Source organism: Ptiloglossa arizonensis, chromosome 14, assembly GCF_051014685.1.
Source record: "Ptiloglossa arizonensis isolate GNS036 chromosome 14, iyPtiAriz1_principal, whole genome shotgun sequence".
Taxonomy (NCBI): Eukaryota; Metazoa; Arthropoda; class Insecta; order Hymenoptera; family Colletidae; genus Ptiloglossa; species Ptiloglossa arizonensis.
Genome location: NC_135061.1, coordinates 5,437,097 through 5,449,265, shown reverse-complemented (window position 1 = coordinate 5,449,265; position 12,169 = coordinate 5,437,097). Strand labels below are relative to the sequence as shown.

Below are 12,169 nucleotides of genomic sequence, written 5' to 3'. Positions count from 1 at the left end.
TTTATTTTTTTTCTTCTTTATCAATCAATCGATAATAAGCTCGATTTAGCATAAGATATACATAATAGATGAATAATATATTATTTCTACATTTGTAAATAATACTCTTACTTTAATTTATATATTCGCTAATTATTTATATGCATGAATTAGTACGTACAAAAATGAAACTTTATTACGTCGAAAAGCATCCCATAACGTTTGTTTGAAGTGGCACATTATAAATTGCTCTTTGTACGTATCAAGGTTTCGATATAATAAAAATTTATGTTTAAACTGTTGTTTCTGTTTTTAAATACCTTTTCGTAGAGTAAATCTTTAAGGATTACGATAATAATGTTTTAATATGAAAACAGTCGATTCAAAACAGATGGCACAGTCTAAAGCGGCCTTATTTGCCGCGTTAATTGAAAATTTGACATTGTGCACATAAAAAATGACAAAACGTACAATATGTAATTTTGATTACTTTGAACATGATACTTATAGGCACAATGCATAATACGTTTATTATAATTTTAGGTTATTTTTACTCTTGTTATTCATTTGTTAATTTTTTGTTTTTATAAAATGTTTTCTTATATAAACTTTATTATCTGCAAATTTTCTAATATACTATTTTATTTCTGTAAAATTATACGGAACATGTAAATATATTTCCATGCATTTAAAAATGTTACCTTTTCTCAGGGATCATCTGTAATCGATTAATAAAAATAATTCGGTGTCTAACTTGTCCCCGAAAAATTGTCATTCGCAACTATTACACTGCTTTCAAGGATATTAATACAAAAAATATAATATTATAAATATTAAGTATATTGTTTATAAAATATGAATTGTAAACTAAATTTGTAATTCGTTAGGTAATAAATTAAATAACAAAGATATTCGAATAATTAGTATATGCAATATAGGATAACCTCAAACTTTTACGAGACATTCTACTTAATTTTTACACAATTTACAATAAAATGAATTGGCAAGACGTATTAGAATCTCTAACATGTAAATTAAGAGTGACACATGTCTTGAAGGAAAACTTGAACAGTGAAAATAAATTAATGTCTTATTTATGGACCGATCAAAACACAAGGTAAATAGCAAACATTTATACAACAAAATAATTGATATTTGTAATTGTGCATTTTGCTTTCGCAATATTGAAATAAAAAACCTTGTTAACATAAACTTTTATGCCGGTTAAAATATTTTCTTTTCAAAATTTAGAAATTCTCTGCTTTAGCAATTATTATTGTTTTGTATTATATTACAAACAATTTATTTATAGTATTTTATTACAAAAATTTATTTATTGTACTTTATTACAAAAAATCTATTATTGTTGCTTGTTTAGAAAACTTGTGTCTTTATGGTTAGAGCACCATTATGATAAAAAAGATTGTAAATCTATTACAAAAGCACAAATTTTTAAGACTCTGGGAAATAAAGAATTTCAAGAAAAAAATTATATTCTAAGTATACAATTGTATACGAAATGTGCATTGTACGCTCCTACAAACAGTTATGAATTATCAATTGCAATTGCAAATAGATCAGCTTCTTTATTTTATTTAAATAGATACAATGTAAGTAATTAGAATCAATAGTGCTTCAATTGTATTTAAATGATTATACATAATATTTAATGTTTTGTTAAAATATTAAAATAAATTTTATTAAGTTTTCTTATTATAATAAAATTTATTTATATATGCATTCCATATATGATGAATACCATTTGATGATGATAAGGACTGTATAAAAGATATTGAATTAGCAATTAAGTTAGATTATCCTAAGAAATTACATTATAAATTATATTTGCGTGCAGCGCAATGTTACTTGAAATTAGGCAAACAGAACTTAGCCGAAGAAACACTATTCAAGTTACATGATATTATGAATAATCCTGATTATATTGAACTTTCAATGAAAGGTACACAATATACTACTATAAGTTTGCAGTAATATTTATGACATCATTGTTTACAAATCTTTTATAAACTTTTAGATGATATTGAAAAGCGAATTTCCAAAATAACATTCACAGTGTCTTGTGTACAAGATAACGTAAAAAATATAAATGATTTATTAAAATTAAAATCTGAAATTGCATTTAATGAAAATCCTAATTTCCCAAATGCATCGGAAAGTGTAGACAGAAAATATAATGAAGAATTAGGTAGACATGTTATAGCAAATAGATTTATAAAAAAAGGTGAAATTCTTTTTTTGGAGAAGCCTGTAAGTTTTGTATTACTAAATCATGATGCATTAAATCATCTTTGTCAGCACTGCAATTGTTCAAATACAGACATTCCTATTCCGTAAGTAATGCTTATTTAGACAGTTAATACCTTCTCTGAAGAGCGAATATTCAGAATGTTACATTATTTTAGTTGCACAAAATGTCTAAATACTTTTTACTGCAATGCAAATTGTTCAAACGAAGCATGGTTTTCGTATCATCGTTGGGAATGCCCAGGAAGCCAAATGGGGCTGTGGAAAGAAATTGGAATAGGGCATTTAGCATTGAAAGTTTTGTTAACATGTACAACTACAATGGATATGATTAAATTTAATGACATGCAAAACTTAGTAACCAATTTTAATAAATTATCCATAGAAGATTTAATGGTATATGGAATTGTATGTATATTATCAAAAAGTGTAAATACGTATAAAAAAAAATTTTTATATCTAATTCATACAATCATGATTTTTACAGACAGCTATCATGCTTACAATATATTTATTGAAATATACTGATTTTTTTAAGATAAATAATCCTACTGATTGTCTCATAAAAAAATTTTCTGATAATACTCTCAACTCCAATTTTACTCTATTAACAAATAGTGACAAACAACTTTATGTAAGTTCTTTACTTTTACGATATATTCTTCAACTTATTTGTAATGGACATGCAATTGTAAAATTAAATACATTATTGAATAAAAATGATTCCACGGATCAACAAGATATTGTGGCCACAGGGATTTACCCTTCTGCAAGTATGATGAACCATTCTTGTGATCCTAATATAATTAACATGTAATTTTTAAATATGTATAATTTATTTAGATAATACACTTTAACAATATCTTATATACTATTGATATTGTATTTTAGTTTTATGAATCAATATCTAATTGTGAGGACTTCAAGAGATATTGCAACAAATGAAGAAATTTTCAATTGTTATGGTAACGTAAGATTTCTTTAAAAATTTGTTAAAAGAAATATTTGAATTCAAATAATCATTGGATGTATTTATCATTTAAAGTAATTACACATAATTATATTAATAGCATTCTGTTGTTTATTACAAATTGTTATTAATAGGACCACATTATAGACATATGTCAAGAGAACAGAGACAACAAATTTTAAAAAGTCAGTATTGTTTTGTTTGCAAATGTAAACCTTGCACTTTACCAAATCTACAATATTTTATGGTAAATACAAAATTAATCAATTTATTATTACTGTAAATACCGAAAGCAATGACTCTTAAATTGTGTCTGATAAATATTTTTAATTATTTATTTAATTTTAGTTTAATAAAAGATACAGACATTATAATGAAACATTACAATTACAGGAAAGGTTTAATGGTATAAAATGTTTAAAGTGTAATGGTGCAGTATGCAACATTGAGAATTCTTTATGTTGTTTAGATTGTGGTGATAAACCAAGAATTTATCAACAAAGTAAAATAAAACAAGCTGAGAACATTTTTCAATCAGCTCAAGATTTTATTGATTTAGGGAAAACAGAAGAAGCATTAGATAAATTAAAAAAATGTTTACATATTAGAAAAACAATATTATATAAATATAATGATGATATTACAATTACTTTAAATTTAATGGAACAAATCTATACTGCAATGGGTTTGTATAAACAAATTATACATAATAATATTTAAACAATTTTATATAGCTAAATAAATTTAATTTTCAGGTCAATATGTGGATAGTATAGCATGTTTAGAAAATACAATTATTGCAATTATGGAAAGATTTGGGTCCTCTAGTATCGAGTTTTTGAATGAATTAAATAAACTTACAGATGTGTGTATTATAAGTCTACAAAAAGAATTAAATACTACACTGGATTCATACAAGTAAATCTATCTCTCAAATTAACTTTAAAATCAAAGTTAAAAAAGATTTGCGAATGCTATATTTTTATGTTATAGAACATTACAGAAGAAAACACATAAATATCTAGATCAGCTAGAAGAACTTACAAATTTTAATTATGGATCATGGAATAATGTTTATATGGAAATAAAAAAGAAACGAGAAAAAATTCTTTCAATTCTATGAAATATTTGAACATGTTAGTTATAATACTTTAAAATTAAATAAATGAATATATTTTATGAAAATATATAAAATAATTGTATTTATAATTTTGTTTCTTACATGTATCAATAATAGGACATAAAATTATATTTATTTTTGAAAACATGGATGTATAATAAACACAGTTTAGACAAAGTGTGTGCATTTTATTATAAAATAAACACATATTTAATTTTTCAACATACATAAATATAAAATTAAATTGATGGCAAAGACTTTCTCGAATTTTATTAATCTTGTGATTAAAAATCATTGATTACTGTTAAATCTTGAGCAAGATAGTGGACCTTAACCAAAAAGATGAGAAAGTATAAGCTTTCCTGCATTTATCACAGTGTCAATTTGTAAATCGGTAAAAGAAAGAGTAAAAATGTGAAATTGATGGAAAATTAAAAGAAAGTAATATTAATTTAAAAAATAATTTTTAATGAAATCGATTTTAAACTCTTTCTTCAAGAAAGTAATTACTGAATGTGACTAATTCGCGAAATAGTTGTGTTCTTCAAAACTATATAATTTAAAAAGTGGACAAATTCAAACAAAGAAAACTTAGTTATGTCAGTTAACATTCGTCATAAAGAAAATAAAGTAACTCACTATCATATGTTAAAAAATCAGTGCAGACATAAAAAAAAACGATCAAACGAAGAATGTAATCAAAACTGTACACCTAATGCAGACACCAGTATTCATAAATTGAACAATGACTGTTTAATGCTTATTTTCTTTTATTTGCCAATCATTGATAGAATTAGAATAGAAGGTGGTATGTTTAATTTTATTGTATAATGCATATAACATTTTGAAATATAGAAATATTAATATTAAATTTGTAATATATTTACATCAAATAACATTTAAAAATTGTAGTGTGCAAACAATGGAAAGAAGTAAGTCAAGAATCGTGGCATAATATGAAAAAATTGGAACTACAGAATTCGACTTGGGGATTTTCATCTGATGCGAAACTGAAGCAAATTGATACAGTTATTCTTCATAAAGTACTTTCACGATGTGGCATGTTCTTAAAAGAAATATATTTAACAAAAACATTTTGTGAGGGTAAAGAAAGTGCATTGTCCATTATTGGTAACTTATGTCCCAATCTTGAAATTATCGATGTTAGTTGCCTTCAGGTATCTTCAACAGGAACAACAGCATTGACAACTAATTGTCACAACATTAAAAAACTCAGTTTAGATCGTATATGTCTCTTCGACACAGATTTAGAAAAATTATTTAAAGCAAACCAAAAGCTACAATGTTTAAAATTAGTCGATAATAAAATATCTGGTAAGTGTTTATTAGATTTGCCATCAGAAACAATGGAGGAAATCGTTATAGAGAGATGCGACTATGTTTGTGATGATGATATAGTACAGGTAAGTTTAAAATTGTTTACGTTGTATTTTTCGTTTGAATAATGTATTTTTCATATGGTACATGTAGGCAATTATGAGGTTGAAGAACTTAAAAAGTCTTATAATAAAAGAGTGCTTTGATATTTGGAAAAAGACCACCGAAGCTGTTGGTAAATACTGCATAAATTTAAAAACATTGGAAATCATAGGCAAGTCCAGTATTTTCCAATATAACGGTATATCATACATAACTTCATTAATTAATCTTAGAAATTTAAAGGCAAGTGCAAATTGGTTTATTTGCAATTCAACTCTTTATAAATTGAGTTTGCATTGCCAACAACTTACCTACTTAGATCTTAGTGGTAAGTTTAAATAAATATAATATGTGTCTCTAGACCATGCAGAAACTTCAAAATATATCATTTTCAGATATTCCAGGACATGTTATTAGAGATTATACTTTGGCAGCTATAGAAAAATTTACAAAACTAGAAATATTGATAACACGTGATTTGTACCAAGTGACCAGCAAAGGTTTATTATATTTATGTAACTTAAAGCAATTGGTGTGTCAAGAATGCAATTTTTTTGATATAACAATATCTAATCTCCTTCGGTGTTCTTTTCAAATGGAAATGTTAGATTTATCTGGATGTCACAATATAACAAATGTTACATTGAGAAGAGCAATAGCAGCTACTAGTTGCAGAACTAACAATATTATTCTGAATTTATTTGTTGGAGGAACTGCTGTAGATCTTGAAACATTTACAGATGTCTCACCATTTTTACGAATAATCGACAGAGACTTGCGTTATAAACGAATATTTACATTGCGTCCATGTTCCTTCCTCAATTAAATATTTCTTTTTGTGTTTTATAAATACAAACAGCTCCTCACAAATTTTCGAAATATTTTATATATGTACAGTAACAAATGTATGACAAAATCTGTATAGATTTAAAGTAAATATTGTTAATAAAATTTTTAACAAATTTTATACAAATCATTAAAATGTTTAATTTTCTTTTAAATCTTCACTTCTATGCAGAGTAAAATAAATTGCCGGTTTTATGCCGAAATTCAAATTTAAAGGAATAAAAGTATTATATTGCAGCCAAAAAAAGACGCAAGTTGTTTTCATCAATGCTCGGCTCGCTTACATAAATAAACAAGTGATTGATGTACTTTAGAAACTCAGGTTTAATCAATTCGGACTACAGAACCGAAAGAAATTGAAAAATTCCACAATTTCTTATAAATTTTTACATTACGTTAACAAATTGTATTACATTATTAAACTTAATATAAAAATTATATTTAACAGAAAAACCCAAAGAGTTAACTCAAATGAGGTACAGAACATTTTTAATTGTTGTTTGCAAAATGATTTAATAAATTAATTAAATTACGATAATTTTACAGTACGTAAAGTACAAGTGGCGCCATCTGTGGCTACTAGGCCAAGTTTGTAGAGGAATAGTTTCCACGTCCACCGCTAGATGCCGACGCATGTACTAAATTCACTGCTTAGCAGCTTTAATTCGCTTTTTTACATAAATAAACAAGTGATTGATGTACTTTAGAAACTCAGGGTGAATCAAATCATGCTACGGAACCACTAGGAATTGAAAACTTTCACAATTTATAAATTTTTACATTACGTTAACAAATTGCACTAAGTTATTAAACTTAATATAAAAATTATATTTAACAGAAAAACCCAAAGAGTTAACTCAAATGAGGTACAGAACATTTTTAATTGTTGTTTGCAAAATGATTTAATAAATTAATTAAATTACGATAATTTTACAGTACGTAAAGTACAAGTGGCGCTATCTGTGGCTACTAGGCCAAGTTTGTAGAGGAATAGTTTCCACGTCCACCGCTAGATGCCGACGCATGTACTAAATTCACTGCTTAGCAGCTTTAATTCGCTTTTTTACGTAAATAAACAAGTGATTGATGTACTTTAGAAACTCAGGTTGAATCAATTCATGCTACAGAACCACTAGGAATTGAAAACTTCTACAATTTTTTATAAATTTTTACATTACATTAACAAACTATACCGTGTTATTAAACTTAATATAAAAATTATTTTTGTTTCTGAAAAGAATTTTCCTTACTCCGACTCGTAATTATATAACCAATTTTTCCTAGCATATTGTAAAAAACTAGCAAAAATTGTGGCCCTGTATAAAATATGACTATGGTACAATAGTAATATGTTGCATCTACACCATGTGATGCATGGCATACGCCATGTGTACCTCTCTCTCTGCCGTGTATTTCTCATTATCTCTCTCTATTTCGCTATTTTCTTCATCAGTAGTTTACATGCTTTAACTACACGACGAATAGCGAACTAGAATCGAATGTATGCGTGAGAATAGATATACCCCTTCCACTTTTCTCGCATTCCTGCCACAGGACTTCAAGTCAGTGGTAAGCTATATTTATGTATTGTATGCATACTGTATGACTTTTAAGCGTTTAAAATTAAAATCTCTAAATTAGTTTCTTTAATATTATTTCTCATTTTTTATTTGCCAGGAAATAAAAATACAAAAACGAATATTTCGATTAAATAATGTTTCTGTTTTTAAATACCTCTGATGAATGATAAATATATTACAATTCCTATGGAAATAGACTTATCTTCTTTTATGTTATTATTTCTTGAATTTTAGTTTTTCGTTATTTATTGTACTTTATTCTACGCAAAAGTATAAATAGCTGAAAGAATTTTTGGTTTACTTGTATATTATAGCCGGCGAAAATTCGAGGAGGTTATGCTATGGCGTCAAATTGAATCAACTATCATATATTATGTATATATGTATATTATTTTATCTAGTATATCTTTATTTTTTAATCATGAAATCGATTCGTAGGTGGTAGATCAAAAATAAAAAAAAACAAATCACTTGTGGCAGAAAAACATTAATGTAAAAATGGACGATCTTTTACAAGAATATATGTCCGATTACTTTGATCTCGGTAAATAAACTTGGATATAAGTTACTCGATTTACCAAATTGTTGAGTAGTTTGAAGTTTCATCGAGGCTCGTTTGTTGCATGTTGCAGTCACAGTTGCGTATCGAAAGCATTCTACTGTAACAGAAGATGGAGTGCCTATTCGAAAATTATTTGTCAGTAACTTAGCACAAAGGGTTTGTATTTATGCCTTTTATATTGTAATTTGATTTTGATAAAATATGTATTTGTATATACCGCAAAAAATGTATAAACACAGAATAATATTGCAGTGTTTCCTTTTAGACTTCGTACAAAGATCTTGTTAAATTGTTTTCTAAATATGGGACTGTTGAGAGTTGCTTCATACGAAGATACAATGGAAAAAGTAACTATGCATTTGTTACTTTTAACAACGTAGAATCAGCTGTAAGGTAAATATAGAATAAAAACTAAGATGAAATTACACATCAGAGGACTTCAGCATTGTTAGAATATGATAATCTGTAGGGCTAGACGTAGAGATACAATGCTACACAATAGAAACTTGAGAATTGAGCCAGCTGATTCTTGGCATCAACCAGGTAGTATTGAAAATCAATATTATACTAAAGATTGGCAAAAATCTGACAAGAAACAGTTGAGTGAACAATCTAATGAAGATTTTGTAGAAAGTGACATTAAAAATACTATCCAAATGTTAAATGATGACTGTTTGATGCATATTTTTCTTCAGTTATCGATTATAGAGAGGATTAGGATGGAAATGGGTAAGGATGTAAGGTTGTTTTTTTATTATAAAATCATTTATTGTCTTCAAAATATGTATGTTAATAAGGAATTGATTCAATATGTCAATTTTTAAATAATTGTAGTGTGCAAAAGATGGAGACTTATAAGTCAAAAATCTTGGTGCAATGTAAAGAAATTGGGAGTGCCATATGTGTGTAATTCTGACAGTTCCATTATAAGATCAATAGTCAGTACAAATACCTTTCGTAAAATATTGTTGCGATGTGGGAAATTTTTAAATGAAATAGATTTATCTCTAGCACCTTATACATTAAGTCCAAGTACAGTGACCATTGTTGGGAAATTATGTCCTAATTTACAAAAAATCAATCTTACTTCTATTGTTGTTTCTGCAGCTGGTATAACTTCATTAACAACTAATTGTCATGATATTGTAAAATTTAGTCTTGGTCCTACCTTTTATATCTGTGATCAGGACTTACAAAGGTTATTCGATGTAAATCAGAAATTAAGATATTTAGAAATATTCAATAGTAAATTATGGGGAAGCTGTTTGTTACATTTGCCATTAGAAATGAAAGAAATTGTTTTAGAAGAATGTTATTTCCTCCAAGAAATCTATTTATCTCAGGTAAAGTATATAATTTTTAATTTAATTTAGTTATATTGTGAAAATCTTATTTAAAATGTACCGTTTGTATTTTTGTAGGCAATCCAAAAATTACGGAACCTGACAAGTCTTACAATACGTCATTTTGATATTTCTAATATTGTTATGGAAGCTCTTGCAACATATTGCACAAGTTTAAAAAAATTAGAACTTTTTGACATTTCTCTTGTAGCAGAATCAAGGGATATGTTACACATTACACGATTAACTAATCTTGAAGTTTTAAAAATCAGTAAGAATAACGTTGTTAGAGATGAACTTCTTTGTAATTTGGCATCAAAATGTCAACAGCTTACTTACATAGATATCAGTGGTAAGTTAAATATCGTTTTAAAATATTTTACGCGTGTATAATTTCTTACATGTTTGCAGCCTGCCGTTTAGTCACAAAAATTGGAATAATTGCTATAACAACATTACCAAAGTTAGAAACATTGATAATGAATGACATGATACAGCTAACTGACATTACATTGCGAAATATGTGTAATCTGAAAAGATTAACATGTCGTAATTGCAATTTTACGGATAACATGTTCATTGAACTTATTGCATCTGCACCTCAATTAGAATTATTGGATTTATCAGCGTGTCCTGATGTCACGAATCTTACATTAGAAAAAGCTGCCACAATTACCCGTAATCGAACTAACAATATAATTTTGAGAATATTTGTTGGGGAAACTTCTGTGAATCTTAAGTTGTTCAACGAAGTTTCGCCGTTCTTGCATATAGTTAATGTAGTTTTCAGTTAGGGTGTTCTAGAAAATATTGCACATTTAAAAACCTTTGTTTATTAGATCATAATTAGAACCGAAACTAATATCAAGAATTATTTTGCAAGTAATTGTATTCCTATGCAATACTACGTTAGATGATTCATTGAATGCAAAAAACTCTGCACATTCACATCTGATATTGTTATCATTGTTAAATCGCTTTCTTCTTAAGAAGTGTGCCATTCTTTTAAAGAGGTAATAGTTGGATAAAGTAATGTGGACGTTATACAAAAATTACGCGTTCACAGTTTAACAAAGCACGATAGCATTTACACAAAGCTACATTTGTTGTGCAGAGAATGAAAGATCTTCTTTGAAAAAACTTCTTTGAAAAAACAGTGTCAGCTATTGTCTTGTTTCACAGAAATGCACCTATTTTGGTTTCATCCCAAAACAGAACTACTAAACTCAAATATATACAGATATGTTATTAGTTGTCGCAGAAACTATGATATACCCTGAGAAAGTACACTTATTCTTTATAGAATACACACATGTTCTAATTGTTACAAATAGAGAGTTTGGTGTTGATGGTACAGCTACCTGAAAGCAATTTGAAGTGTCTCTTTGAACTTCTATCAAACGTAAGACAAAACTTTTTTTTAAGTGTTCCCTTCTAATTGATTTGTTTTGATAGAATTGCAATAATAAACCAAGTTTTCGTTGCAGTTAACAATCTGCACGAGAAAACACTGATGATGAAGTTTTCCAAGAAACTGTTTAGGAATTTCTGGAATGAATTGATGGGAAATCTTTTGACAGCACCCACTCATTTTTCCAAGTTTATGAAGATAACGATGCATCAAACTCCCTTGATAATCTGTCAATCAATGTTTAATTTACACATAATACTCGAGAATTTACACTACCAACTCTCCACTTTTTAAACTGATATCGCCATCGTAAAATTTTGTTCAACATAACTCTGTTGTATGAAGTTTGACAATTTCCTCGGCTTTAACTTCGTATATTTTCCTTATCGCTTCAGTAGAATTATAATTTTTTTTTCTAATAATTTGTGCAGAATCACTAAAATTTTTATTTATTTGTAGCTCATTTTAGAAATAAATGTAACAATGAAAATGCAAACAAATGCAGAATACACTTTCATGATCTGCACAAATGTATGTTAATATGTATACTTAATTTTCATAGACAGTTTAAAAGTAACAAGAAACACAATGATTAAAATTGCGTAATATTTTCTGGGACACTTTAATAGTCAATACTTTTTGTACAAATAAAA

The 12,169-nt window shown here is 27.1% G+C and overlaps 2 protein-coding genes across 2 annotated transcripts; both read left to right on the top strand.

The window, feature by feature from the left end:
* The first annotated feature begins 750 nt into the window (after nucleotides 1-750).
* Nucleotides 751-4,337, top strand: LOC143154217 (protein-lysine N-methyltransferase SMYD4). The gene is made up of 11 exons (XM_076326133.1): nucleotides 751-1,096; nucleotides 1,358-1,589; nucleotides 1,756-1,939; nucleotides 2,015-2,330; nucleotides 2,403-2,652; nucleotides 2,732-3,057; nucleotides 3,136-3,209; nucleotides 3,349-3,461; nucleotides 3,608-3,899; nucleotides 3,970-4,132; nucleotides 4,208-4,337. Exons 1-11 carry the CDS (start codon nucleotides 975-977, stop codon nucleotides 4,335-4,337), a joined length of 2,202 nt encoding a protein of 733 aa, XP_076182248.1. The 5' UTR covers nucleotides 751-974.
* Nucleotides 4,338-4,481: 144 nt separating this feature from the next.
* LOC143154215 (uncharacterized) lies at nucleotides 4,482-12,130 on the top strand. The gene is made up of 13 exons (XM_076326132.1): nucleotides 4,482-5,142; nucleotides 5,247-5,758; nucleotides 5,826-6,102; nucleotides 6,170-6,592; nucleotides 7,069-7,096; nucleotides 7,459-7,486; nucleotides 8,681-8,744; nucleotides 8,833-8,918; nucleotides 9,028-9,155; nucleotides 9,232-9,491; nucleotides 9,597-10,105; nucleotides 10,184-10,457; nucleotides 10,517-12,130. Exons 1-13 carry the CDS (start codon nucleotides 4,932-4,934, stop codon nucleotides 10,897-10,899), a joined length of 3,183 nt encoding a protein of 1,060 aa, XP_076182247.1. The 5' UTR covers nucleotides 4,482-4,931; the 3' UTR covers nucleotides 10,900-12,130.
* Nucleotides 12,131-12,169: the final 39 nt, after the last annotated feature.